At 46.8% G+C, this 26796-nt stretch overlaps 1 protein-coding gene across 1 annotated transcript; it reads left to right on the top strand.

Moving 5' to 3' along the window:
- Positions 1-1971: 1971 nt before the first annotated feature.
- STK35 (serine/threonine kinase 35) lies at positions 1972-17272 on the top strand (the record flags this gene model as incomplete). The annotated part of the gene is made up of 3 exons (XM_082856891.1): positions 1972-2277; positions 2868-3468; positions 16396-17272. The coding sequence occupies 3 exons, from the start codon at positions 1972-1974 to the stop codon at positions 17106-17108; spliced, it is 1620 nt and encodes a 539-aa protein (XP_082713017.1). The 3' UTR covers positions 17109-17272.
- Between the last annotated feature and the right edge of the window lie 9524 nt (positions 17273-26796).

The raw sequence follows: 26796 nt of genomic DNA, 5'->3' as shown, positions 1-26796 counted from the left end.
CACCACCTTAACCAAATGATCAAAGTGAACATCATCAGTATTGGAATAAAAATATGCCATGTGCCTCCTGATGTGGTACACTGAGGACACAACTCCTTTCAGTGCCATTCCTACCAAAAATGCATAACCTAATTCTAATCATGAGAAAATACCAGACAAATCTAAACTTAGGGACATCTACAAAATAACTCACCAGTACTCTTCAAAAATGTTAAGGTCAGGGCTTCCCTGGTGGCGCAGTGGTTGAGAGTCCGCCTGCCGATGCAGGGGACACAGGTTCGTGCCCCGGTCCGGGAAGATCCCACATGCCGCGGAGCGGCTAGGCCTGTGAGCCATGGCCGCTGAGCCTGCGCGTCCGGAGCCTGTGCTCCGCAACGGGAGAGGCCACAACAGTGAGACGCCCGTGTACTGCAAAAAAAAAAAAAAAAAAAAAAGTTAAGGTCATAAAGGACAAAGAAAAGCTGAATAATTAACTGCCTTTCTAGAGTAAAGGAAACTCTGGAGTCATGACAACTAAATGCAAAGTGATCCTGACTGGATCGTAGGAAATAGCTATATTATTGGGACAATTAGCAAAATTTAAATATGGAAGACATATTAAAGAATTGCATTATTGTCAAAATTCTTGATTTTGATAATTGTACTGAGATTTTGCAAGAGAATATCCATGTTCTTAGGAAGAACACACAGAAATATTTAGGAATGAAAGGGGAATGATGTCTGAAATTTAGTCTAAAGTGGTTTTGGGGGAAAAGAAAATACAAAAACATATTATATATAATACATACACAAACAAATACACAAGAGAGAATATGATAATGCAAATGTAGTAAAATATAACAAATTATTATTATGGTTAAAAATATGAGATTCTTTACTATTCTTGTAATTTATATGTAAATTTGAAATTTTATCCAAAAAAAGTTAAGTTTTTAGTGACCACACTAACAAAGTGGCCTGTCCCCAACCCCCAGGCACTCTTTAGCTCATTCTTTTCCTCTATTACACTTACATTGTCAAAAATGATCCTATGTATTTATTTAATAATATCTAACATTTAATGTGTGCAAGGCCCTGTCCTATTCTAAGCGCTTTAACTGTCTAACCTCAGTGAATCCTTCAACTACTGTTCTTCCCATATTACAGATGAGGACAAGAGACACTTAAGAAAGTGTTATTTGCACAAAGTCACCCATATGATTTGACGAGGCACAGAACCTCAACTAAGGTAGAGACTGTCTTGTTCGCCGCTCTTTCCCCAACAATTTAGAACAAAAACGGTGCCTAGCACATTACAGGCACTCAATATCTGTAGATTCAAATATGGAGCACCTACTCGGCACTGAGGTACAAAGCAGTGAACAAAATATTTAAAGATTCATGTCTAAATGGAGCTTACGTTCAGCACTCTCAGCCCTGCACCCAATTAGCCACTTCAGATTTATATCAAAATCTAAATATTTATATATTAATATTTATTTATATATTAATATTTTATATAATATATATATTTTTTATTTGGGGCTATCAACCCTGGGAGGCAAGGCCGAGTCTACCCATTTTTCAGAAGGGGAAACTGAGGCTCCAAGTGGGGCAATGTTTTGCCCAGGATCAAGGGGCTTAATAGGAGACTGGGCGTGGATTCCATCCCAGTGCGGGCGGTTCCCAGGCAAGACCTATGAATCAATTAAACGGACCAATCCAATCAACCAATCAGTATTTATTAGGGCCTACTGGGTACAGCTCCTCTTCATGCAGCGCAGGCAAAGAAGAGTGGAGGTTGCGGTGCGCAGGCGGCTGCGGAGACCGGAGGCCGCTGCCCGATCGCGGGAATTTGGCGCCAGTTTTTTGTTGGTTGGGTGTTCTCGCCTGTGATTGGGCCCCGGCCCCGCGTGGGCTCACCCGGCTGCTACTGGTCGGCCGACCTTGGCAGGACCCCGGCGGCGCAGTACTCGGCTGGCCTCCCGGGGGATGGGCCACCAGGAGCCCCCGCTGGCCCGAGTGCGGGCGGGACGTGCGGCTTATATAAAAAGGTTACGTAAAGGGCTCAGCTGGCGCGAACACGTGGAGGGCCGCGGGAGCCCTGACGCCCAGTTGTCCCCCGAGAGCACCGCTGCCGTCACCCGTACAGCAACAGGCTCTGTCGCACGCCCGACCCGGGCCACGGTCTCTCGCCCGGCTAGGTACCCGAAGCAGCCCTGGCCCGGAGCGGACCACCCCCAGCTGGGGGCCTTAGAGGGGAAACGCGCTGCCCGGAAGTGGAAGGGCGCAGGCCAGGTAAGGGCGCGGTCCGCGGAGTGAAAGCTAGCACCCAAACTGGAACTACGCCCGCCGCCTCGGGCGTCTGGGGAGGGCAGTTGGGCCCCCGGTTGGGCGCGCTCAGGGACTCCGGACTTTCAAGCCAACCCCTTACACCCGCAGCCCGGCGGGACTTGGGTCGGTCCGCTGGGCTCCGCTCCGGCTTAATTCAATGGACTGTTTACACCCGGGAGAACACAGGGCGGGACGCGGGGAGGGGCATCCCAGAGGGAGCCAAGCGGAAAAAAGATCTCCACAGTCCGAATTTCTTCTTAAGGGCGATTTTCATAAGTCACGAAAGCTGCGAGTCCTTGTTTCTCGTATTGCTGTACAATAAGTTAACTGAAAAGGCGGGGAGTTTCTGCTTTTCTTTCCGGCTCCCCCTCTGAGCCAGTGCCCCGTGGTTTCGTCTTTCCCGCTTTCCCCTCCCCTCCCCCGTTCAGTCAGCAGCCGTGCCTTCCGTCTTAAAGGGGCCGTGGCGGCCGGAGGAGGTGGTGGGACGCCCTGAGATCTGCGCTGCTTGCCTCCCGGCCTTGGCCTGGTCGTTTAACCGATTCTTTCGCCCGCAGGTCACAATCCAGGGTCCCGCTCCTCCGCGTCCCGGGACCGGACGGAGGGATGAGGCAGGGGGGTCCCGGGCAGCGCCGTTGCTGCTCCCCCCGCCGCCCGCAGCCATGGAAACGGGGGAGGAGGACGGCGCCCGCAGAGGTACACAAAGCCCCGAGCGGAAAAGGCGAAGCCCAGTGCCGCGGGCGCTCAGCGCGAAGCTGAGGCCGGCGGCTGTGGCCCAGGCCATGGATCCGGTGGCGGCCGAGGCCCCGGGCGAGGCCTACCTGGCGCGGCGGCGGCCGGAGGCCGGCGGCGGGTCGGCGCGGCCGCGCTACAGCCTTTTGGCGGAGATCGGGCGCGGCAGCTACGGCGTGGTGTACGAGGCAGTGGCCGGGCGCAGCGGGGCCCGGGTGGCGGTCAAGAAGATCCGCTGCGACGCCCCCGAGAACGTGGAGCTGGCGCTAGCCGAATTCTGGGCCCTGACCAGCCTCAAGCGGCGCCACCAAAACGTCGTGCAGTTTGAGGAGTGCGTCCTGCAGCGCAACGGGCTAGCCCAGCGCATGAGCCACGGCAACAAGAGCTCACAGCTTTACCTGCGCCTGGTGGAAACCTCGCTCAAAGGTAGGAATGCCGAGGGCCGCCCTGGCCACGCATGGCCTGGACCCACGAATCTGCTGGGCTCGGCCCAAACTGACCCCTAGACCCTGGTCCCGGTTCTGTCGCCCTGGACCCGACACACCCTCCTTTCCGGGGCAGACATTCGGGCCGCCCTCTCCTCTCCGGATCCATTAGTCCCCGGCGCTAATGTTAGCTGGTATTTTAATAACAAGGGCTCATTAAGTGCTAACCATTGTCGTAGGAAGTGCTCCATAAGTGTGAACCATTACTATGAAACGTGTAGCACTTTTAAGGTCGGACTTGGGAGTGGAGGGCGTTGGGTTCAGAGTCGGTGGAAGAACTGCCGAGCCCCCTCACACTCTAGGGCCTCTTCTGTTTTCCTCCCAAAGCAAACAAAAAAACTTTGCTGGACCCACCCACACCCGCTCCCTGTCTGGTTCCAAAAATCCTGACACCCTCCGGCTCCACCCGGCTAACTCTTGTTTCCTGGTCTTCCTTTTCCTCTGAGACCCCCCCCCCCCCCACCAGCCCTTCATCCCAGGGCAGTCAAGCAAACCGGCAGTTTTCAGCCTAGGTCCTCTAGGGGCCTGCAGAATAATAACTCCACAGGTGGGTCGAGAGCTGTCACACAACACACCTAACATCTTTTTCTTCCCTTTTACAGCCACCCTCTGAGGCTGGCTTCCAAGTGGTTTTATTTATAGGGACGATGGGGCTCAGTGAAGCAAGGGGATTTTGCAGTCCTGGGAGGGCTAGTCCTGGTTTCAGGGTTTTAACTGCAGTTAGGGAGTGTGTGCATCCTGAGTGCTCACGTGCCTTGTTCAAACTACAAGTAGCCAAGGGTCTGTTCATAGAAGAGAGAGCCAGTGGGCTAGGAAGGCCTGAGGAGACTTCCTCAGGGGAGAAGTTGCTAATCTGAGACCCAGCTCTGCCCTAGATCTCTTACAGAGTGACTTGAGGTATAACTTGAAAAGTAAATCCTCTTCTCTTTCTATAAGTGGAGAAACCAAGGTTTAGAGGTGAACGAACCTAAGTTGATGAAGGTTAATCAGCTTGTAAGGGAGGTATGGTTGTACTCCTGGTTTGTTTACAATTTTTCATAGCTTAAGCGATGTGAACTCAGATCTGTCTTGATTCAAGGCCTCAATCCTTTTAAAAGGTGTAATGGTTTCCTCCCTCCCCAAAGGATGATCTAGATCTGACCTTAGTAAGAGCAGGTAGGATTTGGGGTGGGGTTGGATAGGGCGTTTTGTTTGGAGCTTTTGCCTGACTATAAGATCCTCCAGGCCCATCCCAAGAGAACTCCTGGTCCTGTTTCAGGTCAGTTGTTTGACAGCGGATTGAGGACATGCTCAATATTACCCGGGGTCCTTTTTCAAAATAGGCTTCTACTTTTTATGCCCATCCCTGCTCCATCCATCCTGAAAAACCCACCTTCTCTCCAGGGTAAATATATTTGTTTTGAAAAGACTTTCCAGGAGATTCTTTCAGCTTACCTGTATTCTACAGGCTCTTCACTTCACTCTCAGACTGTCCTTTCTGTGGTTAATGAATGGTCTGGACTTCCAACTTACATGACTGCCTTGGGATGTAGGAGTTTGCTTTTCCAAAGGATCCTCTTCTATCCTCAGCTCATTGATACCAGTTTTGAAACTTCATCCTGGGTTGGAAGTCTTTGCTTTGTGTCCCTACGTATACTTTTCAAACTTTCCTCACTTGTAGAATTTGTCAAAACTCCGCAGTAAACAGTGGCAGCATAACACAGGCTTTGGGGTTAGACTCACTTTTAGTCATAGTTTGTCTCAGCTGACTGCATGGGACAAGTTGTTTCAAACCTGTGGGGAGCATTCCTTTACTAATAGGGTGAGGGTTCCTCTGTCATAGGGTTGCTGTGCAGCCTGGGAATGTCAACAAGTGCTCCAGATGAGGAGAAATTTGCTGCTTCAGTAAGTTCAGGCTACGTTTTGAATCTTCTTCCACTGTCATCCCCTTCGAAATTCACAATGTTCCTGTTCAAGTTTCCCAAACTTGACCATGGAACACGTTCTGTTTCCTGTACTGTAGGCAGCGCCAAGTTGCAGAAACACTGGTATTTTCTTCCTCCCTTTGTGAACTAAAACTGAGGCCTAAAAGAAACGAAATATTTTGCTTTAGCCCACATACTTAATATGTCCCTTTTAGTTATTTGGAGTCTTAAATATATGAGCCTCTACTATGGGTCAGTTAATATTCTGGGCTTAGGGAGAGAGCAGTAAAGACAACGCATGTTGCCTCTGCTTATAAACTGATATTCAGATTTACGTGTCAAGTGTAAATTTAACAAGCAGTTAATAGGCGTTAAGCTTTTTGCTATCAGTATTAAAGTGGAGAAGAAATATCCAAATTACTCACGTTAAGTTTTCCTGACTTCAGCTTCCAAAATTTAGCAGTCCTGATATGCCGCTGGGGCAGATTCCTTCTAGTTTGCAAGTAATCTGGTTCAGCTCTGTCTGTAAACAGATGCGGTCACCTCTTGCCCAGACTCCTGCAATTTAGGATAATTTTGAATAGACTGAAAAGTGTTAATCTGCCTTAAAGTCTCAATGAACCAAATCCACAAACTTTTACTGAGGTCCCTATGGTGGTATTTGCAGAGGAAAAAAAAAAAAACTCTTTGTCCCAAAGGAAATTAATTTGAAGTTTGAGGACATGTAGAAGACTCAAATGCTAATCAAGGTCATGGAAGAAAAGGCAAGTTGACTCATTATTGGCTTTGTTCTGTGTTGTACATATTAACAAGAATGAGAATCAGGAGTTAGCCAGAAGTTAGCAGAGAAGGTGGGCTTTGAAAGAAGGGGGCCTAGGAACACATGAATAGGTAGAGAAGAGACTGCTATTTATTTCACAGTTTGGCCAAATAGAGAACAAATAGAGAATGGTTGTCTGTCTCCTTTCTCCTTCCCCCTCTCCAAGTATCAACTCCACCAGAATGCATTTCTCTAGTTTTAAAAAATTATGTATGAATAAACCAATATCAAAAAAGGGGTAAGGGGACTTCTTAATGCAGTTCTTCATCTTCTCCACTTAGATAGACTTCTATGTCTTATGTCCTTCCTTTCTCTCTGAACAAAGACCAAAAAGTCCTACCCAGAGCATTAAATAGAGAACAGAAGTTTCAGACAGTCAGTAGTGAGCCATCTTAGATGTCTGATCTGGCCTTCTGTTTCACAGGGAAGGAAATTGAAGCCCAGAAAAGAGACAGGACTTGCCCCAGATGAGTTAGTGGTAGTATTCAAACCAGTCTCCCAGGCTTTTTTAAACCAGATTAACAATCCTGTAAATTATTTGGTTGATGGGTTGGTGGCTTTGTTTAACTTTTAAGAACTTTTAATTAAAAAAGGGTTAACAGTTTGCTTTTATCCCCTTGTTTCCATTGCCAAAGGACCCTGTCCTGATTGCACCTAAAACTGAATTCAAGATTACTGCCACTTAGACAGCAGGCATGCCAGAGCTCATTGTCAAACTCAGAAATTCTGATGCTCTCTACAAAGTGCACACTGATCCTTATACAAATAGCAGCAAATAAAGACAAAAAAAAAAATCCACAACAAACTGTCAAGGCTCATAAAACTGAATAATTAGAAGTTTGGAAAAGCCAGGAACCTAGCTTATCCCAACTTGGTAAAACGTGACATGTTCCGCTTGACCAATTATTTGACGTTTGCTGTACTCAAGATACCTGGAGGGGCTTTCACATGGGTGGGAATCTTGGCCCTTGGGAGGCAGTCTTGTCTGCACGCCGATGCACGGTGTGACTGTGAGCCGTACACTGCACTAGAAGAAGCTATGCAGAGTTTCCTCCACGAGGCATGCAGAAGGCTTGGCCATGACAGTCGTGCAAGGTCATGAGTGGTGGGTGTCCCAGAAAACAGTAGAGGTTCCCTCTGGGAGCATAGAGGCCTGGGGAAGCAAGGAAGGAGGTAGACCTCAGGAAGCTGAGGGGGAGACAGTGTCTTAGTGGATGGGTTGTTGGCCTGCAAACTCCTCTCAGCCCATTGAGAGCCCAGGGAAATCTTGGGCTCAGAGCTGGGTGCCCCCTTCCCAGGACGCTGGAAAGCACCTCTGAATTCTCTACTGCAGCTTTGGGGTCTCAGAGTTTAGAGATCCCTGGGTAGAGGCAGGGAGCTGAATGGTAGTCTTCGGCTACCCTGACCTAGATATAAAGGCAGCATTTAGGGTCCCGGGAAATGAATGGGATACAGTAGAACATTGGTATTGACTGGGAGTCGGAAGGTCTTAGTCCCAGTTTCACCCTGTTAATAAAAGCTAAAACTTACTGATTGCTGTGTGCCAAGAGCTGTTCTAAAGGCTTTATGCCTCTTAACTGTTTCAGTCTTCGTAACCACCTTTTGAAGTCAATGGTATAATTATCCCTATTTTACGAGTGAGACAACTTGAGGCGCTGAGGTTAGTGACATTGCCCGATGTATAGCAGCTAAGCAGAACCAAGCCAGGCTCCAAGCCCCGGCATTCTGGATTGAGTCCGCTTTCCTTCACAGCTGCGCTGCACTCTTGGGACAGGTGGCTTAAGTTCTGGGCTCTCCTGTTTTTCTTGTTGTTAAATGGGTGTAATCATATTTTACTCAGAAGCTAATGGCTACTATCTATTTTCAATTATGTGTTAACCAGTACTTGTGGCACTGCTGATTTCTACTGGTGCCTCCCCTAGGTCTCAGCTGCCAGGGACCCCTGCCTCCTTTCTGTTCTGCTCTCGATTGTCTTGGGACAACCACACAGACTTTCCTTTTCTCTTGCTACTGACAGACTGCTTTCCTTCTGTGTGCATTGGGGGTTTTAGATACCAGCCCCAGGAGATAGAAGCAACACTTACTTGAGAGCTTTGATTAATTGGCATTGTATTGGGTAGGGCTTTTTACAGTGTAAGTACACTCTCAAAGAGAGCTTAGCTTCCCAATAGAACATCAGTTTATTTTCAGCTCGAACTTGGCTTTTGGTGGTATTTAGCCACGGGCCCTCCTCAGTAACTCACAAATTCTGGATGCTTACATAGTTGTCTTAATCTAAACATTCTTCATGCCCTATACTAGAATGTTCTCTGATATTTCTCTGTTTTAAGCCTCTCCAGCTAACAGTTCTCATCTTGATTCATTTCACCCAGTTATTGATCACCTATTCAATGTGTGTGAGGTGCATTGCGGGAGCCCAGGGACATGGTCTCGTTCCGCTGTGGTGCCCGGTCTAAGGGAGGAGGTGGGCACAGCACAACCAATGATACTTCACTGCAGCCCGTGAGAGGTGCTTTAGGGGGGACAGCTGGCAGGAATGTGGACTAAGTTTAGAGGAGGGAAGGAGGAGTTGTAAAAGGGTAAACCAGAAGTGAGCCTGGCACGCAGTAAGGCTAGGCATGTGGCAAGGACCATTGCACATGGAGAGAGAAACAACCAGGACTGCCCTACTCCCCAGTCTGCCTGGCCAGTGGAATCTGCATTTTTAACAAGAACCTTGCAATGTTCCAAGTCCTAATAGCTAACCTTAGATTTTTATGGTTCATCCTCTCATTTAATCCTCTCCACTTTAGGTTGGAGTTTTTGTAACCCGATTTTACACACAAGAAAATCAAGATCCATTAAGTCAAGTAACTTGTCCATTCCCACAGTGGTGAAAGGTCAGGCTCTAGGTTTATATCCAGATGTCTTTGCAATTTTTAACATGATTAACACCCAGTAGTTGTCTGCTCTGGTGTCCAGGCACCTTGCAAGAGGCTTCGTATGTCACAATTAAGCCTCCCAACAGCCCATTGAGGTAAGTGTCTCTTCCCAATTTATGGAAAATGAAATATTCATGGGGTCTTTTTTAGCAGTTTGCCCAGGGTCACATTAACCATGAAAGTGTGGGAGTGGGTGGTTTTGACCCCAGGCCTGGCTGGCTCCTTCTCCTTTCCCCCTGGGCCTGAGAGTTCCTAACTGGCCTCTTGGCCTCTACAGGACACTGCATCTTGCCCTGGCAGCCACCCTGAGCGGGTGTGTTCTGTAGTGCACAAAGACATTTGATTAATGAAGTACTTTGAATTGAACACACCCTGTGGTGTTGACACTGGACCCAGCCTCTTTATAGTGACACAGCTCAAGGTCATTGAGGCTGGGAGGAGGGCTTGGTCTATGTGCTCATTTTGGGAGAATGTGCTGAATGGTCCTCATCTTCAGCATCTTCTCAGGACTGATCTTCTGAATCACTTCTTTAGTTAAAAGTTGTATATTAAAATTTTTATTTAATCAGCAGGGATAGCTATGGTCATAACAAATTCAAACCTCATTTCTGGATTCCTTTATAATATTTTCTTAAACATAACTTTCAAATTTTATATCTTATGTCTCACTTCACATTAAACATGCTTATGATGTGTTATGTGATCTTCTCTTTTGGCTTTTTAAGTAAATTTTGTTGAAGTAAAACATGGCCCTTTAAGCATTCAACTAAGTGGCAATGCCATTATTAACCATTAATTACTCGTGGACAGTTGTTCTAATTCCTTACTTGTACTGTGCTGTGTGGAATACCAGTTCTGTGTGTCTTTAGTGCTTGGTGTGCCCTTTTGTTGCTGGTAGTGGCAGGTTTTTGTTTTTGTTTTGCCTTTTTGGTACTCTTCTTTTAGAATAAATTCCTGGAGTGGGATTTTTATGTCGTGTTGAGCATTTTGAAGACTTGTGATAAATATTGCTGAATTGTTTATCTCAGCATGCTTATCAAAATCATAATTAATCCTCTGTGAAAAATGAATCAGTGTGTTATGTGGTTGGCCTATCAATACTGGAGACTTAAGGAACATTGAACTCCTTGGGAGCGTCCATAAGAGTACTTAAGGAGGAACTGTCACAGTGGGAAGTGGAACATCCAGGTGTTAACTTCTGCTGCAGGCAGTGAGAGGCAGCAGTAAAGCATCAGGGTTAGGAATCCAGGCTGTGGAGACTCTGGGGTCTGCCTCTGTGAGACTGTAGTGAGACCGAAGGCAAGTTATTTAATCTTTTGAGCCTCAGTTTCCTCACTTGTGAAAGGGTCATGTACGTAGATGCAAGTTGGGAGTAAGAAGAGAGGATTGGCTTCTTCCTTCCATCACATGTGAAGTGACAAGTTGCTCAGTTCTGTTGATTCTAAACCTCCAAGACCCTTCTCCCATCCCCTTCCTGCCTCCTCCCTGGCCAGCCCTCACTTCTTCAGCTTTCAGGACCTCCTGATGCATCTCTTGGCCTCTAGTCTGTCTTCCATTTCTAACTCCTCTTGCCTCCAGAGGGAACCTGTTTCGTCGATTCTCAGACGTGTTCTTCCACATGTTAACATCTCTGAAATCAGAACTCAGTCAGTGGCAAACCAGAGTGTTGTCAACAGCTTGGATGTCTTACCTAAACGGTACATCTAACTTTACATTGGTGACTTATTAGTTTCAATAAGCAGCTTATCTTTCTAAAATACTTCAAGAACTTTTAGTCACTTCCCATTTCTTAGAGTTCACATTCTTGTAGTCTGCCAGATACCATTATGAGCAGACTCCAGCTTCACCTCCAGCCTCATTTCTCCCCATCTCCTACCACATCTCTTCTGTGATTACCCCAGGTTACGTGGGTCCCTCGCTGCACGCTTACACCCCCCTGTGCCGTGTGCTCACTCTCTTCACCCCAGGAAACACAGTGCATGAGCTGCTTACTCTCAGCCTGCCCTTCTCTCGTCCTAACCACCCTTCCCTACCCCTCAGGCAGAGCTGCCTCCTCTTCCTTATTCTCGTAGCTGCAGTCATTCTGCTTCCAATGGCTGGAAGCCTTCATAAGGGCAGAGGCTTTTGCTCATCGCATGTTTGGGGTCTGCCAAGCAGTGCATGCTCTAGCATAACTGTGTACTTATACTAGAGCATAGCAGATGCCAGCCACTATATAGGGGAGGGGTAAACAACAAGGTTCTGCTGTACAGCGCAGGGAGCTATGTTCACTATCCTGTGGCAAACCATAATGGAAAAGAATATGTACATGTATAACTGAGTCACTTTGCTGTACAGCAGAGATCGGCACAACATTGTAAATCAACTATATTTCAATATAAAAAAAAGTCGAATTTCTGGAGGATGCTTGGAAATAGGCTTATAAAATTCTGAGTATTTTGTATCCCTTTCCAGGAGGTGCCTGCCTTTCCACAGCTCATACTGACTTACCGTCATGCTGAGCCTCCTGACCTCAAGTTTCTGAATACAGCCCATTTTGTTGGGAGACTTCAGCCACTGCTTATGCCCATGAGTAATGAGATGTGAGGCACCTGCTTGATTTTTTTTAACTTTATTTTTTAAAATTTATTTATTTGGCAGCGCCGGGACTTAGTTGCAGCACTTGGGATCTTGATTGCCGAGTGTGGGATCTTTTAGTTACAGCATGTGGGACCTAGTTCCCTGACCAGGGATCGAACCCAGGGATCGCTCCTGCATTGGGAGCACCAAGTCTTAGCCACTGGACCACCAGGGAAGTCCCTTGCTTGATTTTTTTTTTAATTGTTTCCCTTTGAACTGTGGCATAGGATATGTTTTGAAATACAGAGTTTATTTTGTGGTCTTCTGGCTACTGGACTTGGGAAAGGTAATAAAACGCCCCTGAAGGTAGGCCTGCCGCTGATCAAAGTGCATTTCTTTGCCCCCTGTAACCTGGGAGTTAGCACATTCTGGTGGAGGGATGTGGCTGTGCAGGATCGCACCTTACCAACCACTCACGGCTGTGATAAATAGTTCCTGGAACCCAGTGGCTCTCAAAGGTTGATTTGCCACAAATCCTTATCACCTTCAAATAACACTCTCTTTTCTACAGCTCTGGGCAGCTAAATTTTCAGCCCTTTTTAGTCTTACAGAACTGTCAGATTTATACCAAACAAGGGAATTATAAAACTTAAGTAAATTTTGTTTGTTTCTATCAGTTCAAAAAACTGAATTTCATGTGAGGATTCTACTAGTGTCTGCATCTGTTTGTTCCAGTTTTACATCCCAAAACTGGGGAAGTAACCACAGGGTGGCTTCAGTGACCCACTGGGGTCGCTGTGAAACAGACCTGAGCTGAAACTCCACTGGTCACCTGACCTCTATTGGCCCCCTACCCTGACTGGACCATGGTGACGTTTTGAGTCTCCAGGAATTTGTGTCAGCTTAGAACCAGTGTTCGATAATCCCTGGAAGTTTGACCATTTTCCCTTCCCCAGTGCGCAGTCACCCTGGTAAATAATGAGACTTGGGCTTTGGCAGGTCAGAAGAGGAAAGTTACCTGGGAAATCAGGCACATGTCGAGTAGGTTAGCTTTCAGGCTGGGTCCTAAGGTACACATTCAGATGCACCTGCACAGATGTGGGGAGAGGGGTCACCTTTTACGTAGAGAGGTCACCCCAAATAAAAGTGGCCTGCTCTGGCTAGAATATGGATTTTAGCTATTACAGCCTGAGAAATGTGATATCATCATCCATTTTCATTTTCTGATCTCAGTTTCATCTTTTGCCTAACGTGTGAAAGCTGTATTCTCTGGCCTCCAGCACTGAGAGTATTGAAATCCGTGACTTGCTAGGACTTGGCTGGGGTCTGGTGGGAATGATGATGTAGGAGATGGTAAAGGATGTGATTCCCCCAAAGTACCTTATACTCTGCCGACTGTGACTTAACTCAGGAGTATGTGGTGTAAGTGTCATTCTCATTTGATGGATGAGAAGACTGAGTCTCAGAGGTTCAGGGACCTGCCCCAGGTTCTAGCTATCTTCCCATCATACTCAGTCTCGAAACCACCCAGTAAACCGGGGGCAGAATTGGGGTCTCAAGCTAGACTCCTGTCTTCTGGTCTTCTATTACTCTTCTGTTACTGTGTGCTCTTCTACTACTTGCTTCTCAACAGAAATGCACCCACTGCGTTGAGTGCCGCGTTCCCTCCCTCCATCTGGCTGTGATGAGAGGTAGCTGAGAGGCCCAGTAGACAATCTGCCTGAAGGAAAGGGCTGGAATTCTTACATGCCTCTTATGTTTTTTGTGGGCAGTTGGGATTCCTTCATGAAAACACATACTGCAGCTTCTCATGAAATAAGCCCAAGGTCCTACCCTGTGCAAAGTGCTTTTTGTCTCTGGGACAAGTAGCTACGTCCCCCACTTTCCATTCTGTCATGCTCACTGATGCTTTGTCTGCTTCCTGTCCAGTTCTGTCATCTCTACAAACAGCCCCCTTCTTTGGCGTCTCCTGACCTTAGCTCATTCCCCAGAGCAAGTCCCTCGATCCCAGGTCTCATCTACCCACTCACTCACTGACTGAGGGCACTTTTTTACCTTTTTTTTTTCTTTCCCTGGATTCTCATAACCTGGACTTATATGTAGTCTGTTTTACAGAGTTGTTGTCTTTTTATTTCAATTGCCATAGTTACCAACTTTGTGTATAAAATAATCATCATTCCCCACCCTTTATTTCCCCACCAGAAGTTTCACTGTTTTCTGATGTGGCCTTTGCAGAAGGAATTTGATGCCTTTTTAATAGTTTCCTTTCTGGCTCTACCACCCCCAAACATTTCTTGCTCTCCTTTTTATGGGTCTTTACTTGGGAGTCTAGGTTGATTGATCAGGGCTCAGATCACCACTTCATTTTGCAGTCTTTTATTTATTTATTTATTTTTAATTTATTTTTGGCTGCGTTGCGTCTTTGTTGCTGCGCGCGGGCTTTCTCTAGTTGCAGTGAGCGGGGGTTACTCTTCGTTGCAGTGCATGGGCTTCTTATGGTGGTAGCTTCTCTTGTTGCGGAGCATGGGCTCTAGGCACAGCGGGCTTCAGTAGTTCTGGCTCAAGGTCTTAGTTGCTCAGCGGCCTGTGGGATCTTCCTGGACCAGGACTTGAACCCGTGTCCCCTGAATTGGCAAGCAGATTCTTAACCACTGTGCCACCAGGGAAGTCCTGGGGTCCTTTTAGATAGAACCTCAGCCTACTGGAGCAGATGACCTAGAAAGAGGATTATGAGATGGGAAACAACTGATTTAAAAAAAAAAAATCTGCCCTAAACTAGTTCTACCTGTATGACTTTTGATTGTGAGCAGTATAAACAAATTATATAATTACAGGGGAAATGTGGTCTGTCAGATCGTGGTCAAAAACCTAAAGCTGGGCTTCCCTGGTGGCACAGTGGTTGAGAGTCCGCCTGCCGACGCAGGGACACGGGTTCGTGCCCCGGTCCAGGAGGATCACGTGTGCCGCGGAGCGGCTGGGCCCGTGAGCCATGGCCTCTGGGCCTGTGCGTCCGGAGCCTGTGCTCCGCAACGGGAGAGGCCACAACAGTGAGAGGCCCGCGTACCACAAAAAAAACAAAACAAAACAAAACAGAAAAACCTAAAGCTTTTGCCTTGTCCGTCTAGTCATCTTCTTGGATCAACCTAGAACTTCCAGACCACTGGCTTTTTGTAGGCTATGTTCCTTGGTAATTTCGGGGCTTAGCAACATCTCATCTGGATCACCCATTCTCTTTGTAATAAAGTAAATGACTAGTGAAAGAAACCCTCTGGCAGAGGCTGTGTGAGGGGTTGCAGCCTTCATTTTTGGTAGAATGGAGACACTGTACAGGAGATCAGAGGACTTTTCCTCAGGGTCTGACTCAGTCACGAATGATCCATGTGACCACCTGGGGCTGACCCAGCCTCATCAGCAAGATGAGACACCTGCCTACTTAGGCTCAAGCTTTTTGGGCTCTTGCAGTCACCAAATAACTTCATGCTAAGGCTTTAGTGTACCGTTAATTGCTTTATAAAGTGTATTGGGATTTGTTTGGAGATGCCAGTCAGCAGCTTTCCTGGAGTTTCTGTGGTTCAAAAGGAAAGACTTTCTGAGGAAGGCAGAGCTGGAGTTTCAAGTTTCCACATAACTTGATGACATCTTACATCCACTTCAGACTTCCTATGTACACCTCTCTGGTCCGTTTATTCCTGTGCCTCGTTATCCATCCCATCTCAGCCTAGAGTTTCCTTCTGGCTTCTCCCTGCTGATTTACTGCCTGTCTCTTAGGGGTCACTCAAGTCCTGCCCCTTCGGACTTCTTTAGATCTGGTGACTCCTACCCACCCTTCACTGTTCGTAAAACTTGACCTTGATGCAGATGCACAGCTAATGATGCTTGCTGTTTTAAACATCCGTTATCTCCTTCAAACTAAACTTCATAGAGATGGGCCTGTCACTTACCTAACTTGTGCTAGGCATGTGGTGGGCTACCAGAAAACACTGAGTTGGAGTGTGTCTGAAATAAACTTGTAGTGCCATTCTAGTTGCATCGGCAAGAATCCCTGCACTAGGCAGGAAGGAAGGAAGGGAGGGAAGGTCTTTGGCTTAGCATGGAGTTACAGACATTTGACGGTCTTCTCACATATTTTCCCTCGTCTCAGCAGCAGCCCTGGGAGACGTGGGTGGTATGGTGCTGGCTGTTTGGAGACAGTATAATGAAACACAGTGGCGCTGCAGTCATGGATTTGAGTCTGTTAACTCTTAAGTCGCTGTGAGCCTCAGGTTCTTCATTTTATTAGATGGGGCTATTTCTTCCTACCTCCTAGGGTGGTAGTAAATATTAAATTGAACGTCAGGTGCCAGTGTTGGTACTCTGTGTTACACATGGCCATTTACAGGTGAAGAAGCAGAAGTGGAAACTGGGAAAGGTGAACTAAGTTGCCTCCTGGCTAATCATCAGTAAACCAGGGTTCCCTTATCTTGTTATCACTTGACTCACCCTGTATGAGTAGAGATGGGCCTTGTTGTGCAGAGTTGGCTCCGTGCCAGTTATGCTGGTCCTCTTGGATTGGAGCGATTGTCATCACTGTCACTCCTACTCTAATATGCTACAGCCCTTTAGTCTACAAGTGGTGTGACTGTGTCCATCTCACTTGGGCTCTTTCTGGTCTTCCCTTGATTTAGGAGAAAGGATCCTGGGTTATGCTGAGGAGCCCTGCTATCTCTGGTTTGTCATGGAGTTCTGTGAAGGTGGAGACCTGAATCAGTATGTCCTGTCCCGGAGGCCGGACCCAGCCACCAACAAGAGCTTCATGCTACAGCTCACGAGCGCCATTGCCTTCCTGCACAAAAACCACATCGTGCACAGGGACCTAAAGCCAGACAACATCCTCATCACAGAGCGGTCTGGCACCCCCATCCTCAAGGTGGCAGACTTTGGACTAAGCAAGGTCTGTGCTGGGCTGGCCCCCCGAGGTAAAGAGGGCAATCAAGACAACAAAAATGTGAATGTGAATAAATACTGGCTGTCCTCAGCCTGTGGCTCAGACTTCTACATGGCCCCTGAAGTCTGGGAGGGACACTACACAGCCAAGGCTGACATCTTTGCCCTGGGCATTATCATCTGGGCAATGATAGAAAGAATCACTTTCATTGACTCTGAGACCAAGAAGGAGCTCCTGGGGACCTATATCAAACAGGGGACTGAGATCGTCCCTGTTGGTGAGGCGCTGCTAGAAAACCCAAAGATGGAGTTGCACATCCCCCAGAAACGCAGGACTTCCATGTCTGAGGGGATCAAGCAGCTCTTGAAAGATATGTTAGCTGCTAACCCACAGGACCGGCCTGATGCCTTTGAACTTGAAACCAGAATGGACCAGGTCACATGTGCTGCTTAAAATTCAGGGCAAAGCATCTTGGGTGTTTTTAAACTAGGTGAGTGTACTTCTTTTTGTTCTGCATGCACACTTCCTGGACTACTGGATTCTTCAATCTGAGCCCAGGGAGGCGGGGGGTATGGAGTTGGGGGCAAATGCAACGTTGAAAAGAACTAAGTGCTGGTTACCAAAGATTCCTCCCAAGTCTCAATGAAGAAATTGAGGGGTTATTTGAGTACAAATGAGAAAGTCTAGGGAAGTTTTGAGTAGACATTGCATTTGAGCTGAGTCTCTTAAGTTTTTTAGAAATACTTTCTCATCAATAAATGCTTACTGTAGAAAATGTGCAAAAGAAGTACGGACATTTTTTTCAGCATATAAACACTGTCCCCAATTTGTATCCTTCCTACTCGCACATCCAATTCTGCATAGTTTAGATCATGCTCTTTTAGGTTTAGTTTCCTGCTCTTCCATTCAGCTCTAACCCAAGCATTTTCCGTGTCATACTTTGAAAGCATGGCCTTCAGTACTTGACATTCTATTATAGGTACAGTAATGTAACCATTCTCCCACTTCAGATAGCACATGTCCATTTCTCCATTTTAGATACTATAAACAGTGTGTGAGTGACTATTCTTTTAGAGAAATCTTTGCTTATTTAACAGATTGATTGTGGGCTTTCATTTGTCAAGTACCGTGCTAGGCTCTGGGATAACAGTGGTAAGCAAAATCAGAAAACATACCCCATCCTCATGACTTCTGCGGCTTAGTCAAGGAGAGAAACATTAAATCAGTATTTATCATAGTTGCTTTGCAACGAACGTAAGGAAATTGACCTTTCAGGGAATAGCGCCCAGAAGCAAGAGTAGGGAATTGGAAGCTGAGGGGAGCATCCCAGGTAAAAGGCCTAGCCTCTGCAAGGGACCTGAAGCCAGCGGGAGCCTAGCATATTAGAGAGCCTCCAGCAGTCTGGAGTAGTGAAGGATGTAGTAGACAGGTGGTAGTTGGGGAGGACAGTGGCCTGCTGGAGCGTGGATAGAGCTGAGGTGGATAATCCAAAAGTGTGTACCAGGAACAGCACTGGTAGTTCAGTTGGACCAGAGTCTGAGATGTGAGCAAGGGAAATAAGACTAGAAATACGGTGAAACATGGGACCCTGGAATTTGACCTTGACTTAGTAGGCATTTGGGAGCCATATGCAAAGCAGAGCAGAGCAATGTAGCATTAAGAGCTTCAGCATGTGTAAGCTGATTTGAACCGGAGATTGGGAGACCAGTTGGACCAATTATTTGATTCACGCTAGTAAGGGATGTTGTTGAACCTAAATGTAGTAGCACTGAGGATAGAGGAGTGCTTGGATCTTTGGGGCAGAATTGGCAAGGCAACTGGCCAATATTGAAGTAGAAGGAAGTAATAGATGTTGGGAGATTAATGTCAGTAGATATACATGCTGGCTAGCGTATTGGTCAGGTTTGATTCATTTTCCTTAAAGGGAATGGAAAAGAAAAGAACATTGAATACTTACCATGAATGCTAGGTATTTTCACATGTACCATTTTGTTTCACCTTTGCAACCCTGCAAGGGTTAAGTCATTTACCCACGATCCTACTAATTTAAGGGCAGGTATATCTTAACTCATGTTCCTTCTCCCCCCCAGCCCCTTTTTTCTTAGTATCAAGATGGCAAACTGGAAATAAGCTAGACTTAGATTTTGCTGAAGGCTTGAGAGGAGGTGATAGGGGGTGGAAGCAGATCCCAGTGGTCATGAGGAAGGAGCCTCAGCACCTGGGGCACAGAGCCCTCCATTACCTAGGTGGGTTCTTAGTCCCTTCTTTCCCTTCATCACCCTCACATTTCTGGTTGGTATTGATTAATGCTGATTTGAGCCTGGTTATGCTTCAGTATTCAGTGAACTTACTTCTCAAATGAGTCACTCCAGGTTTAATTCTTCCATTCCACAAACATGATCTTCCAGGTGCCAGGCCAGTTTGTCCTACTGCCCAGTGAGTAAGAGAACAGCGTTCTTAAAGCTAGGTTTGGGGTAGTACCATGTTCGAGCCTAAAAAGGGTTGGCTAGACAGTATTTTAATTGTATTTCATGCTGTCACTTTCCATTTCCATCTCATCTTTTCTACTTTAAAAAAACCTCTTAGAATTCAAGTTTGCCCTGGGGTAGAAAGAAGGTTGTCATTGGAAGAGGGATCTGAATTTGGGTTAGGATTATGGGGTTGTCATAACTAATTGAAATCATGGCTCCCACTTGGACATCCACACTTGGGATTTGTGCTTTGTTGCAGGGCAAAGTTAAAGTTAAAGCTTAATAGCAGTGATTGCTTCAGGTAGGAGAAATAGGTGACCTTGGGATGAGAAAAGATCAGAAACATAGTTACGGCCAAGTGTCCCAGACTCTGACAACTAATGAGGACAGTGCTTGGTCAGTTGGTACCTATGCTGCCCTGTCCTAGCTGGGCACTTAGAACTGTGGGCCGGGTCCAGGGCCCTGGTCTTTGTGACCAGGAGCTGAGCCTTGTAGTGCCAGAGGTTCAAATCAGTTGTGGTATAAATGAGTATTTGGCTGGTTAGAGAATCAGAGGCTTGAGCTGGGAGGAACTATTGAGTCTAAACTCCCCTCTCTCCCAATCAAGCTTTATAGATGGAGAAGCTAATTCCATATATTCATTCAACACATTTATTGAGAAACTATTTGCCAGGGACTATTTCAGGCACAGAAGATACATTAGTGAGCAAAACCAACAAAAATTCTTACAGTTGTAGAGCTTACATCTACTGGGGAGACAGACATAACTTAGCTGTGGGTTAGTGGAGGGATATAGACCAGGATAAGGGAGATCAGAATGCAGGGAGGTGAGGGATGGAGGTATACTTCCAAGTGGAAGAGATCAGGGATGGTCTTAAGACAGTGACCTTTGAGCAAAGGTTAGAAGGAGTAGAGGGAGTGAACCATGAGGATTTCTGGAGGAAAAACATCCCAGACAGAGGCAATAGCCATTATAATAGCTTGAAGCCTAGATAGAGTGAGCAGGGAGGAGAGTATAGGAAAAGAAGCTAGAGAGGTAATTAGGAGTCAACTAGAATAGCCCTTGTAGGCCACTGTGAGGATTTTGGCTTTTAATCTTCTGGTCATTGGTGTGTTTTCAGCTGTATGATGTTTGATCTTTTGAAAGGATCACTGTACCTGCTGTGCTAAAAGTAAACTGAAGGGAGCAAGTGAGGGGACAAGATGGGAGGCTACTATGATAACCCAGGTGAGAGATAATGGTGGCTTTGAACAGTGGAACAGGGGAGGTAATGATTGGATTTTGGGTGAATTTTGAAGTCAACCAACACGGTTTCATGCTAGATTGAACATAAGATGTGAGAGAGAGGAATTAAGGATGACTACAAGTTCTTGGCCTTGGAAGCCATTGGAAGGATAGAGAGGATCAAATGAGATGGGGAAGAACAGATTTGACTGGAGAAAGTTAGGTCTTGGTCATCTGAAAGTTTGGAATGCCTGTTTAGAATCCAAGTACAGAAGTTGAGGGACTTCCCTGGTGGTCCAGTGGTTAGGACTCCACACTTCCACTGCAGGGTGCATTGGTTCCATCCCTGGTCAGGGAACTAAGATCCTGCATACCCATGCAGCTCGGCAGAAAAAGAAAAATAATCACTGCTGACCAAGTACAGAGGTCGAGTAGGCTGTTGTATGAGTCTAGAATTCAGAGGAGAGAATGGTCTAGAGGTACAAATTTTGAGATGACCAAGGTTCTAAAGTGGGCATAGAGAAGATTTCAAAGCAAAACAGCTTGGAGAGAAGGAAAGGAAGCCAGAGGTATAGGAGACCTGGGCATGGTGTCCTGGAAGCCAGGTGGAGAAAAGACCTCAGGAGGAGGAAGGAATCAGCCGTGGCGTGTTCTATAGGTAGGCTGAGTGAGATGAGATGAGACTGGCCACTGACCATTGGATTTAGCGATTGGGAAGTCATTAGTGTTCGTGAGCAATTTTGGTGGCTCATAATGAGGAGAACCCTAACTAGAGTGGGTTTCAGAGAGAATGAAGGGGTGGAATTGGAGACCGTGAGAGAGTAGGCCAACGATTCTCAAAGCTTTTGGTCTGAAGGCCCCATTGCACTCCTGAAATTGAGGATTCCAGAGTTTTTGTTTTGGGTTATATCTACGGGTATTGGTATTAGAAATTAAAACTGAGAAATGTTTTAAACGTTCCTTTCAAATGAATAGTAATTCAGTTACATATTAACATACATAATTTATGAAAAATGACTTTTCAAAAACGTATTTAGTGAGTAGAGTGGCATTGTTTTATATTTTTGCAAATCTTAACAACTGCCTTGATAGTCAGCTGGATTCTTATTTGCTTTTGCTTTGTAGACTGGTGCTATGTCACTCATCATGTAACTTCTGGAAAACTTCACAGTACAGTTGTGAGAGAATGAAAGTGGAAAAGGCAAATAACTATGAAAAGTTTTGGCTTCGTGTACTGCTGAGCTACAAACCACATTTTGATGCCTCTTCCTGAGGAATTTTACTGTGAAGGGGAGCTGAGAAGTAGGGAGAGACCTAGAAAGAAGGGACTTATTCAAGGTCCCAAATGAAGGGGCAGAACTTGTGTGTCCTGATTCCTGGCCAGCTTTCCTATGAAACTTTTTGTCGTGGGTCAGACTCTAGCTGCATAAAGGAAACCCAGTCGTTCCCAGTAACAGCGTGATGAAGGAATGGTGAAGGAACGCCTCAGCAATCTAGAATTGTAGATTTCAGAGTAATGTTTAAAATGGGGCTAAATGGTTTCAGTTTTTTGCAACCATGAATGGAATTGCACTTTGGGTTGGAAACATGGGATTCCTCTGAGAGGAGTGTTGCCTTGTGGACTGTCCAGAATCGAGTCCCACTTCTGTGCTTTACTGGTTCTGTGACCTCAGGCAAGTTATTTTACCTCTCTGGGTTTCATCATCCATAAAGTGGAGTAGATCATACTTATCTGATTGAGGTTGTTGGGGGAGTTGCAAGAGGCTGTGAAAGTGCCCCGTAGAAACAGTCTAAGTGACATGCTGGACGGCACAGTCTTAGATGCACGCTTGGGCTTGAGGTGGAAGCAGTGTCTTCTGTTCCTCTGAAGATGGTGGTCTTTAGTTGCCTTGTTTCTGAGGATTGCCAAATAGCTTTCTTCTTTGAAACAAAGCTATAGTCAAGGCAACTCTGTCCAATTGCTTGTTCCAGAAAAATGTCTCTGTTTTTAAAGGTTACTCAGTGAGGGGTCCTAGCTCTCTCTTACTTGTCACTTTTTGAAGATGTTTAATAATCCCTAATGGTTCCTACCATCCATCCAAAAGCCTTACCCAAAGCAGGAAGCCAGCCAGACTGATGTTCCAGGTACCACTGCCCACACGTTACCGGGGAGGTTGCTGTGGGATAAGGGACTCTGCATTCATGGCCAAGTTTGCTGTCTACTACACAAACCTCAGTTAGCTAGGGCCTTTTGAAGCCAGGGCCTTGAATGATGTTTATTTGGAGTGGGCAGCTCAGGTCTGCTGAAGGAAATCAGATGTTGTTGTGACCTAAGGGGTCACAGAGAATGTTCTTTGTACCATATGCGATCTTGGTAGCTGCCCAACATCAGAAAGAAATCGGGCCTAATTTCTTGTTGAAGTAATAAATGATATATTATTCCCTGGCCTAGAGTCCAAAGATGTGGCTCTGGGCTAACATGTTGGGTATCCGGTTGGCCCCTTGACCTGGGCTTCAGATTTTGTTTCTGTTTTATGAGATCTGAGGTTTTTTAACATGAGGATTCCTAAACCCCTAGTCGAACCCCTTTGCTGGAGATTCAAAAGCTTTTTCAGCTCATCTCACGGGCAGCAAGCAGCACATATGCTTACACTGAAGCTGTAGAAGCCAATTCAGGTCATTCGCTTCCTTTCGGCTGGAATTATACCCAAATTGTGTCACATTATAGGTATCGAGTTAATCAAAAGTAAGACTAAAAACTTAAAAATGGGGGGGAATGTTTAGTTAATGTGGTTTATTTTAAACAACAGAGTCTTCAAAACAGAATCTGGGGTAGGGGGGCGGGTGGTGGTAAATTTTTAAAAGATTTTAAGTGCGAAATTGGGAACCCAAGACTAGAGAGGTCTCCAGGCCCCATCTCTGAGTGTGACTTCCTGACCCAGCCATCGGAACTAACCCAGGAACACATAAGACAGGCCTTTCTCTCACAGGACTGCCCTCCCTGTGGGAAGGGGCAGGATGAGACCATGGGTGAGACCTAGCTCCTGAGAATGTAAGACCCCCACTTGGAGCCTCACCTCCTGAGTCTAGAAGGCTAAGGCTTTGATGGAGGGCAACAGTGCCAGAGATGATGATAATTAATGGACATCCCTGGGCTGGGTGCTTTATGACCATTATTTCATTTACTGCTTTTCAAGTAAGTTCCTGAAGCTCTCAAAGCTAGTAAGGGTCAAAGCCTAGATTTGAACCCAGGCCCAAGTCCATGGCTGTAACCAGTATGGTGTATTGCCTCATGGAATTGCCTGTAAATCTCAAATGTTTCCAAAATTCAACAAACAGTTGAACCTCACGTATATTGCGCGGCACTAGATGGGGCCGGAAATGCATTCTGAGTTGAGTAAGGTGGGCCAGAGGAGCCTGGCACTTAGTCGGTTTCCAGTTGGGAGGTTGTTTCTTCTACTGTTGAGAAGGTTCAGAGTGTGCTGGCAAACACCTAGGTAGCCCAGAGGACAGCGATGGAGGAAGACTTCCCAGAGAGGGTGTGACTGCCGAAGAGACCCAAGTCAGAAGTCTGATTCTCACAGCCCAGAGGCTCATCCCTCTTAGTGTCTGGTGGAGCCTTGAACTGCCCAAAGGGAGGATGGGAGGAGCAGAAGAGGGAAGTGCCAGCCTCACCTTGAAGTGGATGATTAGGTCCTTGGAAAGAACGGAAGTTTTAGTTAGATTTGGGGACGGGGGTGTTGGTATTTAGCCAGTGACTGTTAATTCTTAGATCCAAGCAGAACTAGAACTGCTGAGCATCTTTTGAGTCCCTGTCTATAACTGGAGGCCCCAGCCTTGCTTCTACCCTGTCTCACTAGACTTCACGGGGCTGTGTGAGAGCAGAGGGTTGTGGGTTTGCTGCTCTTTTCCCTGGGAATGTAAAGCTCAGCGTTCACTGAAGACCTGGCAGTTCTAGGAACCATTGGTGTGCAGGCCATCCCTTGGTTCTGGGTCTGTCTACTGGTGTTTCTTGGGAGATCCCCCAGGTGGGGAAGGCTGGTATGTGTAAGGCCAGGTAGCTCCCTGGGCGCCAGCTTTTGCCCCCGCTGTTGCCCTCTCTGTCTGTCACTCCTGCTGTCTCAACACAAGGAAACTGAGCTGTCTGTTATGTAATGGGGCTGGTTGCCCACAAGGATAATCTGTCCCTTGAAGCTCTGCAGGACATCAAAGCACTCATGAGGGGACAGGCCTGCCCCAGGGCTGTTGTTGCTCACATTCTCCTCCTCCCTGGCATCCTTGGCTCCTGTCAGCCTATGCAGCATCCCTTTGGGCAAATCAGAATAGCGCCTGTAATCCTCCAGCTGTGAGCAAAGCTGCCTGAAGGTTGGGGTCTTTCCAACTCCCATTTTCTCTTACGCTAGGGACACAGATACTCCCTCCAACAATAACAGCTCTGGTTCTAAAAACCTGTTTTGAGGGGCCCTCTGACTTGTGCAGGGCAGAGGCCCTGCCCTTTTATCTCCAGCCCTGAATTAAGTACTTTTACATAGAGTATCTTATTATCACATCATCTGCGTAAGTGTTCTGTTATCTGCCATCATTGTGCAGATGAGGAAGCTGAGAATCATTTTGACACAGTTTTCAGAGGCAGGATTTGAAACCTGATAGCTGACTGGAAATTCCACTGTTCTATCCTGCCTCCTACAGCTTCTTTGAAAGCAGCTTTTGATGGGTTTATAGGTGGGTTCCCCCTCCTATTATCTCCACACGAGAGGCCCCCAGGTATTAGTGTTGGTGCTGCTGCCCGCGGGCATCTTTCAGAGTCTGACAGTCTCGGCACAGCACACCGCAGCAGGGCCACCTTCTGCTCCTTCAGGTGAGATCACCTGTGTGTTGATTCCTCTTGTGTCACACTGATACAGCCTCAAACATGGGCAGGCGAGGCAAGGCTGGGATGGTGAGGCACCCACATACCCAAGGGCCGGGCGACAGTGGCAGAAGCCACACAAGCAGGCAGAGGTTAAAATTCCCAAAAGGTTGGAAAGCGGGAGACCCAAAGTGCATCCCCTTTGGGGGCAGCAGGAAAGCACTGGCACCGAGGGGGTGCTGACAGGACAGTCTATGCACCAGGACAAGGAAGGGCTCTGATGTGACCCAAAGGCACCCTGTTGTCTCTGTTCCCCGGGACCTGGCAGAAGCCCGTTCTGAGTGAGCTTAGCCTGGACACTTAAGGTTGATGAGGATCCAAAGCAAAATGGCAGGGTTGCTGGGTTTCTCCCTGACCCATCTTCCAGCTCATTTATTGACTCTTGGCCAAAGCCGAGGGCTTTCATGATTCTTCCCTGTTGTTGATGTGGCTGCCTGCAGCCCTGCGTTGAAAGATTCTGAGGCCAAGTCAGATTTGGGGAGCAGGAGCCCTTGTATGACAGGCGCTTGCCCAGCGGTGGTCTTGGTAGTGTAGACCCCAGTGCTGTCCTCTAGGAGCTCACAGGTTAGCTGTGGACCTAAGACAACATTTAGTTGTAGAAATACAGGAAGAAATACAGGAAGCCTGGAGAGAGTGGAGGGAAAGCTTCCTGGAGAAGGTGGTGCCTTGGGCTGGTTCTTGAAGATAGGTTTAGGGGCACCTTGTAAGCCAGGTGGTGAGTGAGGAGGTCACATCTCAGGGATTGTGTGAAACTCGCCCTGGCACACTGAGGCTTTGTTGGGTACAGGACTCAGCTGGTAAGGGGAGAGGGGACTGTCGTTGTAGTGAAATCCCGTCGGAGGGGCATTCAAGATGAGGACCTGGAGAGAATGCCCAGGGTTCTGTCTTGATAAACTAGGGCAGCAACATATAAGCTCCCAGCCGCTCTTTTCATTTCTACTAGTGAGTCTTCTGTGATTTTACAAAATCAAAGGAAATGGAGACCTCCTCCAGCATTTCTAGGATTCAGAGGCATGCAGGCCTTAAAACTGCCGGCGAAGTTTAAAATAAATCAATACCGTAAAATACTGCAGTGAATTTCCCAACTTTAAAGGAATTACGCTTTCAGTTACAGGTGCCAGGGGAAAGCTGTAACTCAGCCTGCATTGTACACAGGTCAGAATTCTGTATTTTGTTTCTTTGTAAAAGGAAGTGATGTCGAGGGACTCAGGAGGAATGGATTAGAGCCACCCAGGCACACCTTAGGGCATAATGAAGAAGATGTAAATGCTTCTATTTTCCCAGGCTGCATAAAGGAGCCAGAAGTGGGGCCTGGGCAGGTAATCTTATGAATGGTAGGTAACCTTGGCTTTTTATAATTCCAAGGCCTGGCACTGGAGCAGTAGTGGAAGGCAGGTGGGCTCTGGTACATCATGTTGGATTTTGGTATTGACCCTCTGTTCCAGTGGGAAAGACACAGATGATGTGAGCCAATTGACTCATTCTGTGTTTACTTCCATCCTTTTGTAAAAAGGAAGCCCTTAAATGTCATGTACAGCACCCTTTTGTTTTTTTCCT

This window comes from Leucopleurus acutus (genome assembly GCF_964270905.1).
Source record: "Leucopleurus acutus genome assembly, chromosome: 16".
NCBI lineage: Eukaryota > Metazoa > Chordata > Mammalia > Artiodactyla > Delphinidae > Leucopleurus > Leucopleurus acutus.
Note: the sequence above shows the minus strand (reverse complement) of the source record. Positions and strands in the feature narration are given on the sequence as shown.